Source organism: Anomalospiza imberbis, chromosome 6 (assembly GCF_031753505.1).
Source record: "Anomalospiza imberbis isolate Cuckoo-Finch-1a 21T00152 chromosome 6, ASM3175350v1, whole genome shotgun sequence".
NCBI lineage: Eukaryota > Metazoa > Chordata > Aves > Passeriformes > Viduidae > Anomalospiza > Anomalospiza imberbis.
In genome coordinates this window covers 57,317,848-57,344,147 of record NC_089686.1, presented here as the reverse complement: position 1 = coordinate 57,344,147, position 26,300 = coordinate 57,317,848, and the positions used below count along the sequence as shown (strand labels likewise).

General features: G+C 43.1%; 1 protein-coding gene and 1 long non-coding RNA gene across 5 annotated transcripts in view; one reads left to right on the top strand and one right to left on the bottom strand.

Moving 5' to 3' along the window:
- Positions 1–21,454, top strand: part of SWAP70 (switching B cell complex subunit SWAP70) — a 35,837-nt gene extending 14,383 nt beyond the window's left edge. For both annotated transcript variants that reach the window (XM_068194620.1, XM_068194621.1), the window contains exons 4-12: positions 7,223–7,450; positions 9,955–10,101; positions 10,359–10,467; positions 11,710–11,891; positions 15,273–15,380; positions 16,581–16,747; positions 17,478–17,676; positions 19,025–19,121; positions 19,444–21,454. In XM_068194620.1, coding sequence (XP_068050721.1) covers positions 7,223–7,450; positions 9,955–10,101; positions 10,359–10,467; positions 11,710–11,891; positions 15,273–15,380; positions 16,581–16,747; positions 17,478–17,676; positions 19,025–19,121; positions 19,444–19,553 — 1,347 coding nt within the window. In that variant the 3' untranslated portion in view covers positions 19,554–21,454. The remainder of the gene's footprint in view (positions 1–7,222; positions 7,451–9,954; positions 10,102–10,358; positions 10,468–11,709; positions 11,892–15,272; positions 15,381–16,580; positions 16,748–17,477; positions 17,677–19,024; positions 19,122–19,443) is intronic.
- LOC137476389 (uncharacterized) overlaps positions 21,168–26,300 on the bottom strand; it is a 40,884-nt gene continuing 35,751 nt past the window's right edge. For all 3 annotated transcript variants that reach the window (XR_011000344.1, XR_011000345.1, XR_011000346.1), the window contains exon 4: positions 21,168–24,902. This is a non-coding gene — a long non-coding RNA (uncharacterized lncRNA). The remainder of the gene's footprint in view (positions 24,903–26,300) is intronic.

Below are 26,300 nucleotides of genomic sequence, written 5' to 3'. Positions count from 1 at the left end.
GAGATCTCTTTATACATTCGGTTCATGAACAAGTATTGACAGCACTCAAATAGGTATTTTTACCCTAAAGCAAGATTTTGGTATCTCCATTATTCTCCCCTTTGGGATGGGTGGGGAGAGAAGCAGAAAGATCAGAACTGTTGGCATAAATAATCCCTTGCAAAACTGCGTACACAAATCCCATCGGTTTGTACCGGAGGATGGAGTAATAAATATTTGCGATTTGTTGAACAGCCAGGGATCAAAACAGTCTCATTAAAATCTCACTAACAGCATTACTGTTGGACTCCAAGGTGTTGTGCCAAACCCTCATGAACAGATAGCTCTCTTATCAAAAGAAACTGTTCAGTTTTGCTTTCTCACTTTTTAGCAGAAGACTTTCACTCTGCACATTTCCAGTTTTGCCAGACTGGCCCATGCCAGGGCCCTACCTGGCATGCTGTATTCCCATGAGAAATGAGACAGTCTTCTTGCTTGCTTTCCCATTTGTTTCTGTTGGTTCTGGGAAACAGGGTTCATGGTTATAAAAGCTAAGACAGCTCCTTTCTTAGTGGTGCTATGTTTGGCTTGGTAGGTCAGAACCGCTAATAAATGCCAAAACTGGGACTCAAATCCACGTCTCTGGTTTGTCAGTGTGTTCCCTGCTGTGCAGCCTGGCTTACCTGTGCCAGACATTTCACATCTCCTAAATTGCTGGCATGGTTAAATGCTTCAGCCCTGCCAGCTCTGGGGTGTTGCTCCCCACTCCTTCTCCACCAAGCAAGCCCAGATTGGTGCTGCCTTCTGTGGCTGCTGCCAGGTAATGGGAACATGTCTGTGTGTTGGCAGATGTGCTGCAGAGTCAGCACTGAGCTGAGAATTTCCTGATTTCCAGATTTTGTATGTGCTGTTGTTTGCTTTCCTTCCCCTCCTTAATGTCCAGGTTAACCTGTATTGCTCTTCTACTTGGATTATTTAAAAAATTCTGATTGTGGATCTGTGTCTGCATCTCCTCGATTACAGCAAGATTTAAATTGTGCAATTTGTTTAAAGAAAGCTTTCAGAGCCTGACTGACAAAGAAAGGCTGCTCTGTTCTTATCATATACAATGCCTGTATTCACTCCACCTTCACTCAGACCACACAGGTAATGTAATCAGCCACTGGAGGAATGCTGTCTGTTGAACACTCTCCTTTCTGCTTTGCACTGGTCCTGCATCAGGTTCTCTGTACTTCTGGAAAATTTCACATTTACTCATCTACTCTCTGCACAAAATTCCCAAAGTAAAAATGCTAAGTCTCAGTTTCAGCCAGTTTTGCTTTTTCTCAGATGTTTTGTATCTGCCTTTTTGACAAAATGGCTTGCAGGTCATGTGTACAGTGAGAGGATTTTGACAAAGTGAAGGAGAGGAGAAAGGGGGTGGAAGCGCTGCTGTTTGTGCTGTTGATGTTTTGCTGGGAGCAGTGTAAACCTCTCATGTGTGACTACAGCTTCCCACCCAGGGAGCAGGCTCTCCTGCCCTGCCCTACTGCTGCTCTTATCCTTGGCTGAGAATATTGCAACACACCATCTACTGCAGTTCTGGCTCAGAGATCCAGCTGTTTGTGTGGGATCCGGCTGTTTCCCCTCCTCCCTCCCTTCCACTGCTTGGCTTTTTTTTTGTTTTGTTTCTTTTCCACTTTATAAGTAACTGAGAAACTTGCCAAATGCTTTCAGTTTGGAAGGGTGATCCCTTGAAGATTTTTGCATCCTATCTTGAAAATTACAAGAATTCTTTGGTCTCCAGGGAGTATATTAACACAACTTCATGTGGCTGTAAGGATGCCTTTTCTTCCTCCTTGGAGCAGCTGCTCTTTGAGATATGCTTGGGAGTCTGAATTTCCTTCTTTTTTTTTTCTTTTTCTTTTTGTAATTTTTAAAATGAGATAAGTGGTTTCTGCAGTCATTTCATAGATTTCATATCTCATATCTGGAAAAGCCTCCTGCTTGAGTACAGTTTCACCTTACTTGCACTGTGCTGACTAAATATTGAAGCTGCTGTCTTTCCTTCTTGCCCTTTTACTTTCCTTCTGCTGTCTTTCCTTCTTGCCCAGTGTACTTTTGCACTGGTGCTGCTGTGCTGGGCCTTTCCTTTTGGGCAGCTGACTGTGGCAGGGCTGTTACCCCCAGCTACAAAGTTAAATCTTGATTCCCTGCCCAAGGGTTGAATGGGCACAAATGGGGAATGGCTGCAGCTCGTCCAGAGAAGGGAAAAGAGGCTACTTTGGAAAGGATTCAGAGATGCAGGCTGAGAAGAGCTTTAGAAAGAGCAAAGTGAGGAAAGGAGTTACCAGGAGCGAATCTGAAAGCAGTGGAGGGGTGATGCAAGGGCCAGAAGTTGCTTGTTTAGCAGAGGCCAGGCTGAAAGCCAGAGGCAGTGACTGACCTGTGCTCCTCACCTGCCCTGGAAGCAGGGATGTCAGCTTGAGGGAGTTAAGGTTTGTAAAATCCAGTCTGGGGAAGGGATTGGGTTGGGGTGTGCAGTTCTGGAATGTGACTTCACCTCTGTGTTATGGGGAGAAATTAGGAGACACAGACACAGAGACATGTGGTTACAGGGAGCACTGGGCACAGCTGGGAATGGCCTTGCTCTCCAGTGTTCCCTCTGCTGCTGCTGGTGGGCAGCTGAGAGCACTTGAAAGAGCTGGGAAGAAACAGAGATCCATGAATGCTTATTTTGCAAAGGTGCTCATGTGTCAAGGCAGAAAGCAGGGACTGGCTGGGAGCTCCTTCCCCTCCCCACAGCCAGATTTTCCATTGGATCATCTGAGATGCAGACATCCAAGTGTGTGTTTCCTTCATCTCTTGCAGGCATTACCTCTTCCCTGAGAAGGATGAAATGAAGGAAAAAAGGTGGAAGGAACTGAATCCATAAGAGGAGAAATATTTCTATTTTGTCATGAGCTTTCCTACAAGTCACCTCTTAGTTGTTACAGACTCATTTGTGTGTCTTTGTGTTTTTTAAGCAGACATTTTCTGTTTTATAACAAGGTTTTCAAGCACTTCTCCTTTCTTATTTCTGGACATGTGACTGCAGCCTTGGGAATGCTTTGTCGCCTGAGAGCTGTGGTGTGTGGTTAGTTGTGTTCCTGGGCCATTCTTCACGGTGAAACTCAGAGATATACACACTGCAGGCTGCATACTCAGTGTTGTAATCCCGTCTTCACGGTTTATTTCAAATAAACCAAACATATTTGCTGCTTTTGGCTTCATGAGGAAAGATTTCTACAGTCATTTTTCACCTGTCCTCTAGTCTTCAAATTTATTAACATATGGCATTTCTAATCCTCCTAAGAGGACTAAGCCTAGTGTGGCTTTTTGTGCATGTCAGAATGAGGTGATGTTTTTTTAGCCTGGGGAGGTGAGAATCTGATCCAGTGGTGATTCTTCTGGAGTGTTTTTTATGACCATGTTTGCTTCCTTGTTCTGCATTCTAGTACCAGAAAATGAAACAGTGAATGAAATACTGGGAATTGACCCTCGGCCCTTCAGAAATGACATAAAAACTGATATAAAGAGAATGAAAGCTGCTTGTGTGGGGTTTAAATTGACCCATGATCTCTAAAAGCTGATGACAGTGGTTAGGAAGATTTTTAGTCACTTGCATCAGTCACTTGGTTAGGAAGACTTGCATCAGTTCTTCCCATTTCACTGCCTTCTTCCTTGGTTGCTGTATTAAATAGCTTTCAGCTCACACAGCAGGTTGTTTCTTGAGCTGACCTTTACTGTGCTTCACTTAAGACTGATTTAATTTTGAAAAAAAAAAGAAACAAGGTAGTGGCTTGCACTGGGTAACAAACATGGTTTTGCTGGTGGAAAGGAAGAAACAAATATTTGACTTAAATGTAAGCGATGTTCTGATGGGATGAAGAAAAGGAGTTGATGATGACTGTGAGAGGGGATATGACTGCTTTCATGGCTGTGGCCCAGTAACATATACTCCCACAGAATTTTGTACAGTGTGAGTAGACTTTTGACATCTGCTTTGTTAATGTCACAAACCTTATTTGAATAGTGTGAACCAGAATAGCCTTGTCTGCTGTGCTCTGCTGGGCATGAAGGCCTCCTTGGCATTATTTTTCTCATTCTAAGAGACCTACTCGTATATCAGAAATATTTGTGGAAAATCTATGATGCTTCATTCCCCATGGAAGCAGGAATACCTGGAAAAGGAAAACAAATAGACACTGAAACATGGGGGAAAGAAAGTGCCCTCTGAAAGAACTCCCAAACAGACTCGTGTTAGAGCTCTGCTCCTTGTTATTATTTTTGATTTCTCTTGGCAAAATTCTGGCTGAAAAGTTTGAGATGGAAGCTGGTTTTGGTAGTGTGGAGCCACTGAGTCCCTACTGGTGTATGTAGTGTTAACAACTCCCTGGTATTTTTGCACCTGTATTTTGCATAGTTTTGACCTGAAAGCAAGGTCCTGTCAGAATAGCAGCAAACCTCGCTTCTTTTTGCTTTTTAGCCGTAAGAGTCGTTTATATTTGAGACAGGAGACTTTGTCAGTTATTTGCTAGGTTGACATGTCTCTGTGGAGGAGGGGAAATGTCATTTGCTCTCAGAGGTTCCTCATTTGAGCACCTAATGAGTGGTTGCTATTTGCTTTCACACTGGTGCAACTTATTTCTTTGTATTTACCTCATACTTCCATATTCATACTGTGCCAAAGTCACTGTTGCTGTTGAGCAGATAGATAAACTTTCTCTGGCAACATTGGTTATCCATGTACGTGACTGAATCCAAGATAAACCTTTTAATTTTTTTTTCTTAATTTTAGAAATTGAATTATAACATGCACAGGTCATTTTTCAGTTAAGAAGAGTGAATGTAGTTTAAAATAATGAGTAATTTATGTACTACAGGGGGGTTGTAGGATATTTGTAGTCATGTAAATGACTTGTAGATGGGGGTTGACAGACTTAAATGGTTAAATCTAATCTAGGAACCAAAATAAGATAAAATGTGTACAAATAACACTAAAGGAAACAATATTTTGACTTATTTTTAGTGTATTATATGAGAACATGTACCAGCCAAGAGTTTTGCATTGCATCATTTCCAGACCATTAGTTTGATCCATATTTTATTTATATAGCTTGAGCAAAAATGGGAAAAAATTAATTCAGGTAGGCTCTTTGTGTGTGTGTGTTCCATTGTCTGCAAGTAAGACCAGGTACTTTCAGATAATTAACCAAAGGAATTTGAGAGCTTGATGCCTTAAGTTGCCATGCCTCAAGCATTGTAAGAGGTTGTGAAATTCTGGAACAAAGCATTTTAAAGTTAAAGAGTTCATATTTTTAACTTTTTTTTCAAAATTGTTGTTACTGTGTAGCATTTTGGCAGGTATATTATCTACCTAATTAAGTCTGAGTTATTTTAGCTCTCCTTCCAGTTAAAGTCCAGGATCATAGTTCAGAACTGATGCTACTCAAAGGGAATGGGCAGAGTGGCAGAATGTGTTTTGAACACAGGTAGAAAAATCAAGGTTTTAGGAGGTTTGCTTTGAAACAGCTTTTCAGTGCTCCTGTTCTTGCACTCTGTGAAGGCTTTTTTAGGTTTTGGCTTTTTTTTTTTTTATTTTTTCTATAAAACATGTCTGGAGTAGGAAGTAAGCTGCTTCCTGCCCTTAACTGAATACTGAGGATTTATGGTAGTCAGTGCTTGAAAGCCTTGAATTGTCTTTTTAACTTAAGGATTTTGGAGAGTGAAAATCAGCAAAGCTTATTTTAAAGACTCTGAATTAGAATGCCACTTCTGCAGAGGCCTCTGTTAGACCATATCTTTGCTAGCAAGAATTGCACAAGGAGCTAAAACTTACTGAAGTGTCTTATTTGGTAAAGCTGACATGAAAAACAATGCTGTCTACGATTTCTAGAGGCATATTCTGTGCCTGGCTGGGCTGTCTTCTCCAAAGAAAGACTTGAGGAGGATGCGACGGGCACGTCTTGGAGGTGTGTGCACTTGCAGCTCATTCAGTGGAGCAGGAACTTTCCTCCTGGTGCTGCAGCAGCTTTGCAGCTTCTCCTTTTTACTGCAGCATTACCTGCAGGCCCCTGGAGTAGGGGCTGTGACACCAAGAGTCACTGAGCTGAAATAGTGGGAAAAGCACATCCGTCTGCAGGGTGAATTTGGGATTTACTCTTCTACTGCACACTTGTGCTTCCTGACCATAGACATGGGGGAAAGGAAGAGATTTGGCTGTGCCCGTTGCAGGAGAGAGAAACAGCAGCCACAATATATTGAGGCTTGGGAGTCCTTGTGGTGAAATGTGTGGGGGACAAAAACGCTTCTTAATTTCTTTGTAGTCCCAAATCTCTTGCATAGAGACTCAAAAGCCTATTAGACCAGCTAAAAGATGACTCTGAGCTGTAGCAGAAAGGCCCTCACCAGTTGTTTTGTTTAGAGAGTCATTAAAAGCATTTTGTATGTGCTCAAAGCTGTAGATGGATTTACTTTAAAATACTGCAAATGAGCACTGATGAGTTTAAAACCAACATAAAAAAAACAGACTAAAGAGCCCCAGCCTTCTTTGCTTCTTTTTCATTCTTGTGTTTGTTTTGATGAGTGTTACTGGTGTTACTATCCTGCGTATGGTAATGCTTACAGAGTGATGAAAGATTAAAGGACAAGGAGAATTTATCTGGGAAACAAAAGCAGATGTGAAAGATTTGTTTTTTTATTTCTTGTGATACAACTGTCAGGATTGTGTCCAGGGATGGAGTGCTTGAGAGCTAGAGAAGAGGGGTCAGATGTAGATCATACCTTGGTCATTTTTCATTTCACTTCTAGTCCAAACAGCCTTCTTTTCTTATTTTTTTGTTATTTGTTTGCTTTTTGCTTACAAAATACTTTCTGAAACTTCTTGCTTTCTCACGCTTCACTCATCACAGTTTGGAAGCCATTGCAGGGAAAGGTCCCATGTGTTCAGTAGGAATCTGAAATATTAAATGAGGCTGTCAGGTTCAATTCTTTGTTTTACTGTGAAGAGGGTAGCTGAGGGATGGGCTTGGCAGTGCAGAGTTCAGCTGAGACAGGAGCTTAAAACCTTTGTTAATTAAACCACCTACGTTTAGGGGCCTACATGTGAACATAGGAAACTTGCTGTAATAGGAATCTCTGGAGAAGCTTCCTTTACGGCTCTGAAACACTTGATTCCCATGCCTGCTGCAGCTGATGGATTTCTGCTTGTGTTTCTGCACAGATTGAATATTTACTCAAAAAAATCACGGAAGCAATGGGAGCAGGCTGGCAGCAGGAGCAGTTTGACCATTACAAGATTGCTCTCAACACCAGTCGAGAGGGTCTTTCTGCGTGGGAGCTGATTGACCTCATCGGAAGCGGGCAGTTCAGCAAAGGGATGGACAGGCAGACTGTGTCCATGGCCATCAATGAAGTCTTTAATGAGCTCATACTAGATGTACTCAAGCAGGTAAGAACCACAGAGAGCTAATGTTTTAAAGTAGACTTGTTTATTGCTTTAATTAGAAAATGTTCAATTTGTGCTCAAATTTCTTTATCCTATTGAATGATGAGCAGGAGGAAATTAGGTAAATTATCTGTAAGGGTTCTTTAATATGAGCTTCTTTTTAGCAAAGAAATTGTGCTGCTCTTCAGATTGTTGTAATTGCAGCAGTATTATGAATGAGTTGCTTCTTGGGAGAGCTTGCTTTTAGAAAGTGAAAGAAGTGGGCTCTGACTTGAAATATGACCTTTTTTACACTAGTACCAGCTGCTTGTTAGTTCACAGAATAGCTGCATCATGCTCCCAGTTCTGGTGACAGCTCTTCAGTCTTTGGAAATACTTTTCTGTAGTTTCAGTTGTGCTGTAGGAAATGCAGCTGTGCTGGGCACCACCTCTGCATTCAAACAAGGGGGTCTGGAGCAGGGTCTTTTGGCTTCTCAAGTGCCCCTCTTCAACAGGGCAGAAAGTTGTGGAAGAGCTCCAGAGGGCTGTTCCTTCTTGTTCTGCTTAGCAGGCCACGTGACTGACAACTTATTTACCTGCACTCAGACTCCAGAAGTCATGCTGGCCTTTGTATTCTTAGCAAACTTCTTTCTTCAGATCTCCAGTGACTGCATTATCAATTCAGGAATGCCTTTAAAAACTGCTTTTCTTTCATGGGAATTGGAAGTTCCAGAGGGACCTGAGGGGTCATAGCAGGGTTTACCTACAGAGCTCTTTAAAATTGACTTTTACCTGACAAGAGAATTTTTTTCATCTTTGATTTCTCGGTGAGGAGAGAAACAAAGGCTTTCTTGGCAGGCTTTCCTAAGCTGCTCTGAAGAAACCATCAGAAGGTCTTGGCACAGGAAATTCTTTCAGAATACCCACAGAACAATGCAAAAGTCTATTTTTGTTAACTGCTGGTTGCCTGTTGGAGGTGAGGGCTGGGGACACACACACATGAAGTCAGTTGAGGGCAAAATGAAGTCATTCTGCTGTTTGGTACCATGAAAATAAATTAACCAGTGTCAGTTCAGTCCTACTTGAAACTTGTGAGGAAACTGGATTTATTTTCTGTTTTGATACTGCATTGTGTGTCTTCCCCCACACCTTTTTTTTTTTTTTTTTTGGTTTTGTTTTGTGTCTACTTCCTTTCCTCTCTAGGTGCCTGGGCTTCTTTCTCAAGGATGTCTGAGTGCCTTTGAATGGTTCCTTGACACTTAAAAAAAATAGTTTGTGTCAAGATTTGGCCCTGTGCCTCCTGGGCAGTTTGGACAGTTACTGGCCTGGTGGAGGGCAGAGTTCTGTGTGATTTCAGTATCCTGATATCTTGTTGGTTCACAGAATTGTCCTGTTTATTGCAGTAATCACATAATTGCTTTAAGGTATTAATTAATGACACATGGTCTCATAACCAAGCATTGTGCTACCCTTTGTATGGAACACATTCTGGATCTCTGAGGCTTACAGACGGTAGCAGCAATAGTTAAATTTGTGATATTTTGTGTTCTGAAAGATGTGTCCTCTGTGTGATGATCGGTGTAAAAAAGCTCCTGCTTTTCAAGAGCTCTCAGTGGATTCTTGGAAGGTGAGAAACAGCTGATACTGAAATAATAGGTAAAGATGTTGCAGAAATTTGCGGGGAAAGTATTAGTCTGACCTGGCTTTGAAAGCAAATTTGGTAAGTCAGGAAGGAAAAATAAACCCTGGCTATGACTTAGACTGTGCAAAGCATGAAAGATTGAAGCTGCAGGAGTCCTTCACATGGCCTTGCAAGCACCCAGAGCTCAGACCCAAGTATGGGGGCGGCAAACAAAGCTGTGCATTCCTGGTTTGGAAGAAGGGAGTGGGATGGCACCTGGGAATAGGCACGGCCTTGGCTCTGGACATATTTCAGTGGCTAGAAAAGCTGAGCAAAGATAAGCTAAATGTGTAGGGGGTGGCTCGGGTTTTTGTTTGGTTTCGTTTGTTTTTTAAACAAAAAAGCTTCTTCAACTGTTCTGAATGTTTTCTTTCCCCTCAGACCTGTAAAAAAAGATATCTTTGGCTTAAATATACCACATTTATTTATTTATTTAATACAAGCACATTTGCATGTATCAAAAACAGTTATAGATGAAAGCCATTACAGAAAAATGTTCTGTGGTCTTCTTTCCAACTTCTTCATCCTCTTAATCTGGAATACTCTGGATACAGAGTTATACTTTCTATATGGCTTGTTCACAGCTTATATTGATGGTGGTGTTTTGGTTTCCTCTGTGATTTGACTTTTTTGGAAGTTAAATGTCAGATAAAAGTATGTAAGTATTTGGGGAATACGATTACAGAAATGGACGGTACAGCTGAAGTACTGGCTAACTTTGAAAGTATTTGGGGCTATGAGGTAACCTTTCTTTGTGCTCTGTTGTGTCTTTACACCTTCACATAACCAAAAGACCAGGTGGTTCAGCAGAGGCCAGGCATTTCAGCTGCTCTGTTGCTTTTAACAGGGATACATGCTGAAAAAAGGTCACAAACGGAAAAATTGGATGGAACGATGGTTTGTGCTAAAACCCAATATTATTTCCTACTACGTAAGTGAAGATTTAAAGGACAAGAAGGGAGACATCATACTGGATGGCAACTGTTGTGTAGAGGTAAAACCACTCCAAAAACTATGTATGTCTCTAAAGATTGGAATTAATCCTTTTTTTTGTGTGTGGGATTGACTCCTGGTATCTTTAACAGAGCTTTTTTTTACTTCATATGACTCCAGTACATACACACCCTTTTAATAAAGGCTCTTAGTGCTGGTATTTGTATCTCTGTGACACATAAGTGCATAGATGCTGTTTGACTCTATAACTTAGATTTCAGTGTTTGCAAAGCTAATCTTTATTGTTACCCATTCTAGGCCTTGCCTGACAAAGATGGAAAGAAATGCCTTTTTCTCATAAAATGTCTTGATAAAACCTTTGAGATCAGTGCCTCTGATAAAAAGAAGAAGCAGGAATGGATTCAAGGTGAGGTTTCAAAAATGCAAGTTACGTGAAAGTTAAGGTTACTGGAATTCTTACAGCAGTGCTTTGCTCAAATTTGAAATTCTTAGTCTTGTGATTTTTTGATATCTCTGTTTTGGGCACATGGATCTTTAAGGGGTCTGAGATGCAGGAAGAACTAAGGATCCACATAAGGCAAATCAGTTTTTGTCATGTGGGTGCCTCAATTCAGGCAGCCATAACTAAAATGAAATGGTTATTATTGTTGGTTTTTATATTGACTGTACTTCTGGGGATGGGGAAGGGAAGCAACGTTGTAAATAGTTGCTTTTGGGGAGAAAGGGAAAGCTTGTTCATTTTGGCACTGTAAGATAATGGCTTTGGTTGTAAAGTTCTGCTTGAAGTAGTATGGTTTAGTGAGCTGAGGATAAAGCTGGGAATTAGGGCTTGCTTTTCTATTCTCACAGTAAAGGTATTCCTCCTGTGAGACCTTCCCAGATATTGATGGGTACATCCGTCTGCAGAGTGAGGTAGAAGCCCTTGCAAAGCTGTTGTTGCCAATGCCATTGAAGAATGTGCAGCAGTTAAATATTTGGAGCTGTGGGCTTTTATTTGCACTTCCCTCTGTACCTGCAGCATGTGTTCATTGCACCAAAGTATGATGAATGATTCAAAAGGAGACTTTTTTTTCATGGTTGTGGTATGTGAATAAAATACCAAAATCATCTGCCACTCCTCGGCTTTGCTGTCTTAAATATTTTGTCACTGCATGTAAGTGAATGAGAGCTATTGTCTTTCTGGGAGAAAGTTTTCCCTTGGAGCATCTGTAAGAATTCAGGGTTTAAGGCTGGCTCTAGGCAAGATAGGTAACACCTTACTCCTTAGTTGGTCACTGAGTCTAGGTAGTAAGAAATCCTCAAGTGTTGGGGTTTTTTCTTGCAGCTGGGTGTATGAGTGACTCATATGTCCACAGCCTGTTACAAATCAATATTGGAATTACCGTAATGCAGTGGAATTGTCAGACCTTATCCTTGTGGCACACAGCCAGTACTGAGAGCTAAGTGTCTTTCACTCCTGGTTTGTGTTGACTGCCAGCCTGATGAGAACTAGGACAACAGACAACAGCGCTTTCTGATTTAAAAATACATTCAAAAATCCCCAACCCAACAGCCAGCACAGCCCAGCACAGCACTGAAGTCTCTTCACAAAGTCTACCCAGAAAGTTCAGCACTCCCCTTCACGGTGCTCTCTCCCTGTCCCCTGCAGCCATCCAGAGCACGGTGAACCTGCTGCGGGCGGGGAGCCCTCCTCCGCACAAGGAAGCGCGGCAGAAGCGGAAGGAGCTGCGCCAGAAGCTGCTGGCCGAGCAGGAGGAGCTGGAGCGGCAGATGAAGGAGCTGCAGGCGGCCAACGAGAACAAGCAGAAGGAGCTGGAGACCGTGCGCAAGGTGGGACCGGGAGCTGCCAGGCTTCCAGCCCAAAGCTCACTCCCTGAGGCTGAACCGGGCTTCTTGCAGTGGAGCTGGGCATCTCTGTGCTGATCAGGCACATTGAGCAGACTCCTCCAGAGGAGCTGTGCTTGTGCCAGGCCCCTGTCCTGAGCAGGCTGGTGGAGAAGAACCTGCCAGCTCTGGATGGTGTCTGCGGACAGGAGAGACCAATATTTTCAGTTGATTTTGGGATTTTTTTTTTCCTTTTCTGTCAGACACATCTGTCAAACCTGGGGCTTTCCATGAAGATTTTCTTCTATCGTTTACCCAAGTTTTATTATGTTATTTGTATGTTTATGGGTGCTGTTCTCTTCCCACAGATTAATTTCTATAATTTCTATCTTTAAAAACAAAAGATGTGGTTTTTCTTGCTGTGAGAGCTTTTAGTGTGGAGTGTGCCTTGAAAACAGCTCAGAACCCAATATTCTAATTCAAACCCCACTTGCTGCCTTAGATTTTAGCTGCTGAGTCCTGCTGCTACAGCAGTCCAGGTCTTCCTTTGTCTACTCTAAATGTCTCCACTACCTCCCTAAATTAATGCAACTTTTTTGCATTCCCATTTAGGACAAATCTGCATCATTGCTTGAGTTTTTCATAAATAAAACCCACCAGTTTTAGCCCTTAGAAAAAACTTCAGTGGTCTTTGCAGCTATAAATATTCTGAGGGAATGAAAGGTTTTGAGTCTAGAAAGCAAATAAAATAATAAAAAACCCCACATTTTTAAAAGTCTTGTCATTGTCACAATTTGTGGCAGAGGAAATTTGTCTTTTTTAAAATTCGTCTTGCACTGACAGTCAAGTACTACAGTCAGTACTGTAGGTATTATTCTGTTTGCCTTAAATAGAGTCTGACAGTGAAAAACCATTTTTAAATTTAATTTTGGCGTCTGTAGTCTACCATGTGTTTGAGATTCAGAATGCAAATTAGACAATAAAGGATAACCTCTGTTACCTTCTACTGGTAAGTAATGTACCTGTTAACAGAAATCATAAGGTTGGATTTCTGCATTGTTTGCTTTATGGAAAAATATCTAGGGGGGAAAACAACATGAGAGCAACCCTAAAGGAGCAGTAGGATGTTGGCAGGCTCCAGGGAGTTTCATAAAAATCCCAATGGGCAAACTAAAGAGAGTTGTGGCCAGAAGCATCTTTTGAAGTGGGCTGGATTAAAATGATTTCTCAAGGAAGGTATCTTAGGCTCTGACATGAACTACTGCACTTTGCCTAGGTGGAACTAGGGGGGAGGTACATTGTTGGAGGAACTGAAAGGGTTGATTAGTTAGAAAACTGTTCTTCAAGGAAAAAGCTTTGTAAATGCTTCAGGAAACTGGATTGTTCTGGGAATCTCAGAGGTTGATTTGCTGCTGATGGTGGTGAGCCACCATTTGTGCAGCATCTGCCAAAGTGCACTCTGGGACTGGTTTGTATTCTGGTAGCTCCTGCAGTAGAGCATTCCAAAAGAATAAATGCTCTTGTCTAAAACAGATTTTTTTTCATATTTTTAAATGGAATTTTGACATGTGCACATTGAACAGATAGGAATGTAAGTTTTTCCTTGTGTGAGAGCATGCACAGGATGTGTGCACCCTTTCTGTTTCAATTTGGGATCTTGCATGGGCTTTGGAGACTCTGTGCTGTCTGGCTGTCTGTGCCTGCTGGAACGGTGTGTTCCTGTTCTCTCCCCCCTCCAACTTGTGGCTTTTCCCTGAAGTGCACAAATCCCAGTAACCTTACCTGCTAGGAGCAGCTTTGGTGGATGAAGGAGGAAGTTGCCGATACTGAGTGGACAGAGATCATTTTCTTGTTGAGCTCTCTGGCCATGGCCTGGCACCCGCCCTTGCCTGTGACTCTGCGCGTTCGCCCTCTCAGCTCAGTATTGGCAATGTTTGTTCAATTTCAGAGCGGGGAAGGAAATCTAGAGGAGATTTCACTTAAATGGGCATCTTGGATTTGACTACAATTACATGCTTTTGAATATCATGGCAGAGGAAGAATGCTGCTTCTGAAAACACTGGCATCTTTTAAGCCTCGCAAAGCAGAGCAGTTCTGTGCTGTGTTCTTCAGCATAAACCCAGAAACTCGAGCCTTCTCCTTCACTTCTCATCTGTTTGAGACCAGAGTGGTACTACAAGCATGTAAAAGAGTGGAAGTTTTAGCTTGGCAATTTTAATCATTGGGGCATCTCTTTAGTTCATCTGGGTTGGTGAGGGAGCGTGGTTTAAATGTGGTGCCTTCAAGGAGCATGACAGAACCACAGAAAGGTTTGGTTTGGAAGGGACCTTAAAGATCATCCAGTCCCAGTCCCTCTGCTGTGGGCAGAGACACCTTCCACTACACCGGGTTGCTTAAAGGCCCATCCATCCTGGCCTTGAACACTTTCAGGGATGAAGCATCCACAGGGATGAAGGTTCTCGAGACAGCCGGTCCCAGTGTCAGCTTCTCTGGGCTTGCTCCAACAGGTCCGTGCCATCTTTATGTTGTGCCCTGCACTTACTAAAGGTCTGTGGAAGCAATTTCCACAGCCCAGCATATTTTAAAGAAAACATCAGATAAGTTTCTTAGGAAAATTTTGTGAAAAAATGGTTTTGTTTTCACTACTGGTAAAGTTGAGGCTGATGATTGAAGATTTCTAACCTTGCAGGGATTGAAATCCTGACGAAAGGAAAAACTGTGACCACTGTATTTGTGAAATCAAGATGCAACAAAAGTAAAATAAGATGAAAGAGGTGGAAAGGTACCAGCAGCTGTTTCCCAAGCCCTAGCTAATGTTCCTCCTAATTTCAAGTGATGATTATGGACCAGGATTTTATTTACCTTACTTGGCAGTTTAGGGGATGTTAGAGGGATGATTCACAATAGCACAATCACTTATTCTAGTCAAAGTTCCTGACTTCTGCTTTCCCATGACAATTCAGTGCTTCTCATTTCTGTTTCTGTATGAACTCTGTGCTTGCTGGCATGTTGTCCCTATTGGAAGTCCTATGCAGTCCTGCCTGAGATGTGGTTTTGCATGATAGTTTTCTATCCTGTTGAGGTAGAGGAAATAACAGTGATTTCTATGTCTTGAGCAAAGCAGGACTCAGGAAACTTGGAGATAGTCAGGTGACCTTCACCTTTTCGTTGGTAAATTTAAAATTGTCTTGCAAACAATCAAGATAGTAAATTATGTTTAAAGGCTGTGAATAATCTCAGACATTAAAAAAATCCAAACTGATGCTTTGATGCTTTTGAAGGCTTCTTACATTTTTTTAAAAACCAAAAATTGTTAAATAAAGCTCAAAATAATTTAGTTTTGACAAATTGTTTTCTTCCTTGTTTTTCTTCCTCCTTCTCTTCCAGCAACTGGAAGCAGCAGCTGCTCGTGCTGCTGAGGAGGAGAAGAAAAGGCTTCAGACTCAAGTTGAATTACAGGATCGCTTCAGTTTGGAGCTGGAGAGAGAAAAAATGGTGAGTAGTGCACGAGGGGTTTTGCTGCTATTACACATAGGGAGCCATGTGTTCAGCAGGGGCTTCCCTCACAGGCAGCCACTGAAAGGATTCTACAGATTTTGCAGGAGGCTGGAGAATGGAATCTGTGTTGCATTTATTTGAGATGTAGGATTAAAGTATTTTTACTGGTGAATTCAAATACTGGAACAGCTTGGCTACAATTTGTACAACACTCAGGGTTAAAATATGATTGGAAAATTGGGAAAAAATAGACTGTTTCAAAGATAAATGCAGGCTGAAGTTCTCCTTGCAGTTTTCAGAGATGGAGAACCTGAGGCCAGTACTTGCTGTATGAATAACCAAATGAATCAGGCATAATCAAAATGCATTTTATGTGTTCCTAGAACTATTGCTTTTTTATGCAGTGTGTTCTTTTACAGTTATACACAACACAAATATAAAAAATAAAGAAATATTGTTGGTTTACAATACTGTTACTATTCAGCTACACTGAGGATTCCCCAAAGAACTGATTTTCAGTCTTCAGAGGCTTTGTCAGGTTGTTCTGTTAGCTGGGGAAAAGAAGTAGAAAAAGTGATGTGATGGGACATCTCAGGACATTAATGCACACAGTGCTGCTTTATGGGCTGAGCATGAATTCCTGAATAAAATCCCTTTCTGGGTCACTGGGATTTGGGTCAGCTGAGGGGAGCAGGCTGCAGACCAATGGGGCAGGACATGCCAACCCCCTTTATCCAGCCTGTGCCATCATCCTGAGACATAAGTGTGTGAGGTACACTGCTGCCAAGGAGGGAGTGAAAACAGTGCCATTGAAGCAGCCTGACCTTCATGTCTGGCCTCTCTACAACCTTTCTCTTCCTTCAGTTGTGTATCTGTAAACTAAGCAACAAGATCAAGCTGACTGAAATTAGAAATTGTAATTTCTAATTACAATTGTAATTTCTAATTACAATTTCTGTAGAAATCCTGTGCTGCAGGAAGTAGGTCAATATAAGTAGCCTGTGTTATTATTTATTTTTTTAAATGCTCTTAGTTCCACATCTGCAGATCCAGCCCCAATTTTATCAGTTCTGCTCTGCAGTCAGCAGGAAAAGGTTTGTCTCTGAAAACGTGGCCTGAGGGAAACGTGGCAATTCCTTTAAAAATTGGAAACCTGAGTTGAATGGTAGCTCATGTGTCCCAAATTTATCCTGCTAGGTAAGACAAAAAATGGAAGAGCAGGTTGCTCAGAAATCATCTGAACTGGAACAATATTTACAAAGAGTACGTGAACTGGAAGAAATGTATAAACAGCTACAGGAGGCATTGGAGGATGAGAAACAGGCACGTCAAGATGAAGAGACTGTGAGGAAACTTCAGGCCAGGTATGGCTTTGACCAGGTGGAAAAGTGTTTCAGTTCCCCCTGCCAGAAGTGAGTACCTGTGCCCTGCTACTAATGACTGCTTGCCTCTTGGAATGGGGAACTACCTTCACGTCCAAGCACAGGACAGATTTTATTTTCCCTTAAGATATGAAGGCTGAAGCTGCTGTTGATGATTTTAAAAATATGTCTGATTCGCCTTTAGCAGAGGGCAAGCTCAGCAGTTTTGGAAAAGCAGGTGCAGTCATTTTTCCATCAGGTGTTGTGCATGCCAGCATGTGAAAAACTGAGATCACTCTGTACAGGCTTTTCAGCTGTTTATTTTATAAAGCAGTATCTGTAAAAATGACTTTCTGCTGTATTTTATCACAGGTTTAAACTGGAATGATAAAGGGTTAAATTTCCTCTACAGGGGCTTTGTGGAGTGTGGGTTTTTATTTCATATACTCAGTCCTCCTAAGACAATGAAGATAACTTATGCATGCCTGTTTCTTCTGAGGCTCTGTGTTGTGTATTTGCATTATTGACTACATTTTCTGAATAGCCCTTTGTAACAGACTGCTTGCACTGCTGGCATGACACTGAAGGCAAGCCAACAAACAATAACTTTTTCCCTGCTTCCCAAGCTTTTTTAAAAACAATATTCTCTTAAAAAAAAATGAATTCATTTAACTTCACTGCACGGATAATGACTTACGTTAAAGTGCAGTTAACATCACAATCCCCATTGCAGATTGCTGGAAGAGGAGACAGCAAAGAGGGCTGAACTGGAAAAATGGCATTTGCAGCAGCAACAGACCATTCAGATGACAGAAGCAGAGAAGCAAGAGCTGGAAAACCAGAGAATGATGAAGGAACAGGCTCTTCAAGTGGCCATGGAGCAACTGAAACAACTTGAACTGGAAAGGAAGGAGGCCCTTGAGCAGTATGAGGTGAGCTGCTCTGGTCATCAACCTCTCATCCTTATCCATAGATTGAATTTGAAGTTCTTCAATATTATGCTTCTTTAAGAGTTAGTATGGCACAAAAGTTATAATAGGTAGGCTAGTTGGGTTGGTTGTTTTTTTGTTTGGTTTTTTTTTTCTAGTTTTTAGTCTGTTTCTAGACCAGTAGATACATTTGAAGAAGAGGATCTGTTTCAGACACACCTCTGAAACTCTTTTATTTATTTTTGTCACAATTTGCATGCAGACCAGCTCAGTCACATCCTGAAATACTCTGTACATTTGTCTTCTACTGCAGTCTCACTTCATGTGCAGTCCCACTGCTGCCGTAACTGGGTGCATTTTGCTTCTGAGGTAGTAATTCCTGCAGTGTTTTGATGATGTCACGGCACAGTATTGTCTTCTACAGATGAAAGGTCAATGTGTTACTGTAGGCACCTACTCCTCAAAAATGTATTTAAGCACTGAATGGAGGTTAAGGATAGGTAGGAATTAGCTCAGATCCTCAGTGTGCAGCAGTGCCTCGTGTCCCAAAAGCCAGGCTTGCTCTCTGCTCTGCTGAGTGTTTTTGGGGAAGGTCAGTAACTGTTCGTGGAAGGAATAAGAGCCAGAATCCAGCAAGTACAGAGGCTGAAATGCTGCACACTTTCCAGGGATAGAGAGGTGTTGATCCTGCATTTATTTAGGTCAGGAAAGAAAGCCTGGCTGGGTTTGTGTTTGACAGGGGAGGGTGTTTATGGGGTGAGCTCTGAAGGACAAGCCTGTCTCGCCTGGCACAGAGCACAAGTGCTGCACTCACTGCAAGCAAGGGCCCAGCTGGGGTAGTGTGGCCACTTTACACCACGCTGGGAAGTTGTAACATCTCACAGCACCACAAGATTGCTTCTGGCTAGTACTTGACTCTTTTTTAGGTGACATCTCAGGCTTTTTGTATGGGAAGCATCATTTACTACTCTAAAGGAATTGCTGAATACAATAGACATATAAAACCACAAAAAAGAAAAGAATCCATAAAACAATTATTTTAGAAATAATTACACATTCTAGCCTTCCATTTAGAATTACCCAAAAGTCTAGGCTGAAGAATGAAGACTAGCTTCATTATACAGCTACAGATTATCATAAAACCTTGTTATTTTGGGATTCTGGATTTGACAACTTTTTTTTTTGTTGTTGGGGGGGTGGTGGTGGTGGCTAAATTACTTAGGATGGTTCCACATTAAACAGAGGACTGGGAGAATTAGCATGGTTCTGCCTTTTGGTTTAAAAGGTGTTGTATCTTTATATAAAAACAGAGTAAAGCTGTTGTTTTCAAGTGAGCTCTGTCTTATTTCAGGAGGTTAAGAAGAAGTTGGAAACAGCAGCTAACAACACCAAGAGTTGGAAAGATAAAGTAGCTCATCATGAGGGATTGATTCGACTAATAGACCCAGGTGAGTTGTCAACAGAAGAGTTACAAAAGTATGTGTTTATTCTGTCTCATGCACTTAAATCACTTGGTGGCTTACTGAAGTCTGCCTTTACCTGTAGTTTACTGGTTTCACAGCAGCCTATAAATATCACCCTTTGTGACAGCTGCTGATGGGAACTTCCAAGTTTTTACCTCTATTGGTCCTACTATAATGATTTTATCATCATTATTGTTTGTTTCTTTTATGTTTAAAACAAAGCAAGGATCAGCCTGAACGCTGCACTGTGGGAGTGTGACGTCCCTGTCAGAACTGCCTGTCTCAGGTATTGCTCTCTGTCTTCCAGGCTCCAAGAATCCTCACTTAATCACAAACTGGGGCCCAGCTGCCTTCACTGAAGCTGAATTGGAGCAAAGACAAAGGAGCTGGAAAGGGAAGAAAGCCACTTCGGAGTGACAGTGGCAGCTGACACGTGGCCTGGAACAGGAGCCCACCTCCCTCGTTCTGCTTTGCACAGAGCAGCCTCTTGCTTACAAAGTTTAGTTTGCTCAGCAGGTTGGGCCTTTCTGCTCAGAAATGCTGTTTACCAGGCTGGAGGGTCTGCTCAGAGCTCAGCCATTCCAGTGGGTGGAGTCTGACAGGGCGTGCTGTTTTCCCTCACTTTTCCAAGACTTTGCAACTGAAAGTTTGTATTGAAAAGTAGCTTGTGACAGCCAGAGGTGTTCCTGTACTAGCCTGTAACAATCTGACAGCAGCTAACCAATCAGGCAGCATCACTTCCATTCCAGAAGGGGAGGGAGCAGTTGTTCTGCTGCTTCAGTTTGGTATAATTTCAGCCCAGGATTAATCAGTCCTGGAGGTTGTGTCCAGCTCTGAGATGGAGCATTACCTTTCCTTCCTCCTTTTACTTTTGCTCTGTCCCTCTGTTGCTCTCTGCACAGTGCTTGGTGCTCAGACACATTCCCTTGGCAAGGGGGGCTGGCATCAGTGGGTGCCTGCTGCCTGCTTGGATTTGGTGTCCTGTTTCCCTCTCTTTGCAGGAATCCAAACAAAAGAACTGGAGATAGGCATGTAGAAAACACTGCTGTAAGACATTTGGAAAAAGCAGTTGTGCAAGACTGGTTTTTTACTGTCTCATACTTGAGAAGTGCTAAATGAAGCCTTGAGAGTTCTCTTCATAGTTTAAAAGATGACGTTTTGGCTCACAGATTTCTGAAGCAGATCAGTGGAAGGTGGTAGCACACACAGGGCAGATAGCCTCTGTGTAAAGGCTGTGTTTGTGCAAGAAATCTTATTATAACATCCCACCATTTTTAGATGTAGCACTTCTGTCTTACTTTTAATTGGAGGCCAGATTTAAAAAATGTAAGATTTTTTTTTTAATAAAAATGATAAATGTGTAGTGATAGTGCTTTAGAAAAAAAAAAGTAATTCCTGTCAATAAAATAACTTCAGTCTTTCTAGTACCAAGGCTTCCCAAAGAGCCTGCTGTTGTGCCTTACCATTCCCTCCTGGGACAAAGCCAGTTATTTCTGTTCCTGTAGGGAAAAGGAACAAGGCTGTGGCTTTGCTTTGCAGATCTCCCACACCAGCATTGCTCAGTAAAACAGGATTCCTGCCAGCTTGTACAGACATTTTGAGATGCCCCCTCGAGGAGCAGGTGCCCACTGGAGTGGCTTGTGAGCAGCTTTGACTGGGTCCCTCACCTGCTTGTCAGTTCAGCTACATGTTAAATTATTTGTAGTAAATAAGAAGTGAATTTTTTCAGGAGGATGAGCAGTGCCTTGGTGTGCAGCACTGTGATACTTGGGTCTTGGAAGAGCAGAAGCTGTACAGAAGTGGTGTCCAGATCATAAATAGCATTTTATTTGCCTATTAACTAAGACTCACTCAAATACTGAATCTTCTCAGACATTTATTCTCTGGTTATATTTTTATACTAATTGAAATCTTTAATGTTTCAGTAAATTGAGTGCTGATTAGAATGGCAGGAAAATCCAGGATCTTCCTATTTATACTCACTGTACAGGAAAACAGTAGTTGTTAAACTTCACAGCAGTGCATTTTTAAAATTGACCACGTTTACAGAAGCAATGTGAATAAAAAACCCAAACACCTGTAATAGAATTACTAATGTACACAAGGTTAAACTTTGCTAAAGGAGCTGGAACAGTATTTATAACTACCAAACATCTTAGGTGGAGAGCAGAAGGGGTATTTGGGCTAAACTGGTTTAATTTTTCTAACAGTCTTTATTTTGGACAATGTTTTTTTAAGAACACCAAATGATGCATGTTTTCGTATTTTTTACTGTTCTTTAGAAATGGCTGTTTAATAAAGTAATGTAAAGTCATTTACATTTTGGAATTAATGGCTGTCTTGTTGCCTGGGTTTCTTTTGGCCTATTGGAATTCAAAATCCAGTGACTGTTGCGTGGAAGAAGTTTAGTGGTCGGATCAATGGGATGTTAAAGGCATAATAAAGGCAGTGATCACATGATAACATAAATAGGCTTTGTTTTAGCAGCACTTCTGCTCTTAAATATATTCATATTCAGTACTCCTTGCTGCAGCCTGGGGCAAGGGCTGAGCAGGCTCAGCAGAGAGCTGAGGACAGACACACAGCAGCCCCTCACAATGTGTCACGTCTGTCTGTCTGTCTGTCTGGCAGAAGAGGAAATGAGATAACGTTCCTTTTAGTTTCCTTGTCCCTGCTTGCTCTGACAAAAAAGCTTTGTGTGAGGCCTTGCTCAGTAAAGCTGGGGGGAGTGGTTGGTTTAAAAATTAAACCATTTGCATGCTGAGCAAAAATACCACTTGAGAACGTGCCCCTTAGAGCGACACTGGGCAGCATCCCAAGGGAGTGCAGAGCCCTGGCTCGCCCAGGCCATGGATCAGGGAGCATGGCAGTCTGCATCCCGCTGTGCCGTCATCTCCGGTGGGGCTGGGGTGCTGCTCTGCTGTTCCCACAATCCAAAGAGCCTGCTCATGGTCAGACATCCCCGCTGAACTGTGGGATTAGGGATGCCACTGGTCTGCCCAAGAAGCCCTAACTACACCTCAGGCTTACACAGAGGCCAGGGGAAAGCTGTGGCTGCTGTTCCTGAGCCCTTGGCAAATTCACTGGAGGGCTCAGCCCACTTGTTTTTGCTGCCAGATTGAGGTTTCATTTACCTGCTGCTGCTGGAACAGTCCTGCAAACCACAACCCCAGTACTGTGCTGTTCCCTCTAAAAACAGGATGGGGTTTGGTTTAGGTGTTTTTTTTTTTTTTGGTGACCATTTTATGGAGCTGATTTATGAGCCGTGCTCACTGGATCACACATTCCCAAACTGTAACAGGCTGGCTTCCAGCAGCTCATGTTACTCCTGTTTCACCGTCCTGCATGAGCAGCCACAAAAGCAAAGCCTCTGCAGGGGAAAGGAACAGAGTCCTTCCTAGGACAGGATCTGTATCCTAGGCAGGTGGGGAATTGGAAGCAGGTGATCATTAAGGTCCAAAAGAAGCACCTGTTTGGCCCTGTTAATGGCAGGGGGATTGGAAGCAGGTGATCATTAAGGTCCAAAAGAAGCACCTGTTTGGCCCTGTTAATGGCAGGGGGATTGGAAGCAGGTGATCATTAAGGTCCAAAAGAAGCACCTGTTTGGCCCTGTTAATGGCAGGGGGATTGGAAGCAAGTGATCATTAAGGTCCCTTCCAACCCCGGCCATCCTGTGATCCTGTGTCTCAGCCATGCAGAACCCCTGGAACGGGAGCTGCACCATCCCTCTCAGGGAAAGAGAAGGAACATAACTGCTCTGATTTCAATCTCAAATATGTGAAGCAGTTACATAAACAATTTTTGAGCAAACCGGAGCAGGGCCAGGAAAGGGGATCTCCACAAGGCCTTTCAGCTGCTTTGGGGCACGAGGTCATTATTTGTTCCCAAAGGAAGGGGTGCTGGAGGGCCCAGGTGTGCCGTGCACTCGTCCTCTGACAATGGCAAATTCCTTTCGCACTTACAAGATTTTTAGGGGCTTTTCCTAGCCTGCCATTACTTGCTGGTTACTTGATAATTATGTCTCTCTCTGCCTTTGTTTTTGGTTTTCGTGGGGTTTTTTTGTGTTTTTGTTGTTTGGTATGTGTTGTCGGTTTTTTTTTCTTTTGTTTTGATTAACAAATCTCTTGGGGTCGGCGTGGCAGCTCCTGCGCCCCCCGCCCCGCTGCCCGCGCCGGGACACCGAGCTGGGGCCGCGGGGCAGCAGCGCGCCGGGGCTGCCTCATGGCTGGGCTCCGCCTGCCACCTCGTGGTGGCCCAGCCCGGCGTCCCTCGACGGCATTCCCGGCTGTGGAGGTGTCCCGGCACAGCCACCCTGGCGCTCCTTCCCCTCCCAGCGGCGGGTACCTGGGAAAAGCGCTGTGCCGTGGCCACCGCAGCTCTGTCCCTGCGCCAGGAGCCCGGTCGGCTCCTGGGCTGGCTCAGTGTGCCCACGACATCGCGTCAGCCTGGGAAAAAATGGATTTTTTTTTTTTTTGAATTTTTTTTTTTTGCCTGTGAGCTAATTCAGACCTATTTAAAAACGTGCGAGGGAGGTGACTGCCCTGCAAACAGCCTTTGCCCAGGCGCTGTGTGCGCGCCCCGGGGCCGCAGGAGCCCGAGCCGAGGATGTGCTCAGCATCACGCACTCCCCCTTTGGGAGCAGGACTCGGGCTCGCCCCTTCCAGCCACAAACGGTGTGCGAGGAGAGGATATCAGCTCATGTGGCCCCGAGGGCCAAAATAAAGTGCGAACAGAAACTTCGTGACGCTTCGTGGATTTAGAGACTTCTGTGGTTTCCACACATTTACTCTCCCTGTGAACTCCGACTGCCTGGAAATGGCAGGATTGAAAAGCGCAGAAAAGCACTGTCTTATGGACTGGCTTCATGGGTGTGTCAAAAGCACCGTCCTTCGAAAAAAGGGAAAGGCCAGTGGCTGTTTTAACAAATAAGATGAAATGATATTTGGCAAATGTAGCTGCATCTCACCTCCAGAAGAAATTAAAATTGGAGTGGTACGATGCAAAACAGTTAAATTGGAAACATCCTGAAAGGCTGTGAGAGGGAGATTTAATTAGGCCGTTTTTAACACCTGTGCACACAACCCTGGAAGAACCACTTGACAAGAGCCCTTCTCGTGCCTTTTTTCTCATATTTTAGCCTATTTGACAGAGGAAATGCAAAAGGATATGACCAGCAGGGTCAGAGGAAAGCCCACGGCAGACTGGACTGAATATTGATAACAAGAAAAAAAGAAATCACGATCCCCAGCACAAATGCATTCACTTTCCCCCATCAACCATTACTTTAAATCCCTTAACGAATAAAACCACAAAAAAAAAACCCTTTCTACCCTACGCAGCATGCTCATAGCTCACATCACTCTTCTGCCTGCCAAAGGGCTTGATGTAGCCCCTTTGCACACAGCTGTTAAAGTAATTGCTAATTAATAGAGTTAATAGAGCTGCTTGCCGTGGCTGCAGCACACGAAGGCCTTTAACAGGATCCAGGCTCAACAATGTCCCCATGCAAACACTCACCTGCTGTCACTCTTGTTGTTACATTATTCCTGAGCACACCTTGGTATCTCAGGTGGGATTGAAAGCTCAGGCATAGACATGAGACAGTTTCAAAAGCAGCCTGGACTTGGTGTTGACACAAATTAGCTGTTTCAATGCCTACCCCAGCATGGAGATTTCTCACTCTGACGAGGCTTGTGCAGCTCAGCCATGACTCAAGGTACAAGTGTGGGGGACATGCAGGTCCTCTGGGGTGCTGGTTCCTCAGTCCTGAGTAAAAAAAAAAAAAAAAAAAACAACACAACAAACCACATTTAAAAAACTTATTTATGGACAGATTTTGCTTAGACGTTTTCAGAAAGTCCCTCTCACACTGGGGCTGAATTTTTGCATTTGGAGCAGTGCAAGGCTGTGTTCTCTGAACCATTCCCTTTGCCAGTGATGCTTTGGGCCGTTTACTCTCTCCAAGCCATGAAGTCAACCACCACATCTCTGTGAGGGTAGAGCATGCCCCATTTTCCAGCCAGGCTTTCCTCCCTGCCAGAAAGATCCATGTGGCCGTGGACTGCTTATTCCCAGACGGGAGGTGGGAAATAATGGGAGCAGGGTGTCACTCACCTGCTCACACTCAGCTGCCACCAAAAGCTGAGTGTTGTGGCACTGTGGGGATGGAGGTGGCACCTTCTGGGTTTGCTGGTTTGCTTTAGATGGCCATTGCCTGCCTGCTGGCCCATGGAGCTTCCTGGGGAGATGGCTTGCCCAAAACAACCAACACCCCACGGCTGGTCTCACAGGACAGCTGAACGTGGCTCCTGTGGCGAAAGAAAGTCACCTGCCCGTGCTCCAGCACACGCTCCTCGCTGTCACCATTACAGATGGCAAGTGCCAAGCCTACGGCAACTCTCAGCCAGCAAATCCTTCCTGCCAGCAGGAGAAAATCCAGAGGATTCCTTGAAATCATACTTCAAGAAAGGGCGCAGGCATGGGGTATGAGAACCAGTGTACCAGAGGGGAAGGGGACAAGGAAACACCACCACGTGCTGTGTTGTAGATGTCGGCGAACCCAATGGGAAGAATGATGATGTCTTTCTTATTTCAGAAGGCTGAATGATTTCTTTATTATAATTATGCGATGATACATTAATATACTATATAAAAGAGGATACTAAAAACTACATTCTACTCTCTCTATCATATCTAACTCACCCACAACTCGTGACCCTGTTCGCCAGAGTTCAAACACAGGTGGATCCGGTTGGCCATCAGGCCCAAACAATCCACTGTGATCCAACCAAGCTGTGAAAAATGCATATTTTATGATTGGCTTTTCGCAAATATTGAATTGAATACTATATGTATTATGTTATATTGATTAGAAGTGCTGTATTAACATTTTAATAGTATGGTAAATGTAGTTTTGTAGTTAAAATAGAACCTATGTATGTGGGTTTTTTTTACTAGCTCAAGCAAGACATGAGATAATGAAGAAACTCTTTGCACAGAGATGGCAATGATGGGGGCCCATAAAGAATTACTGCCTCCTCATTGGAAAAGACAAACATTCTTCCACCTTCTCTCCGTCTTTAGGGAACCACCAGGATTAAGGGGAAGAAGTTGACAAAAACCAGAAAAGTTCTTAATTTGCAAGGAATTTATGCATCATGTATG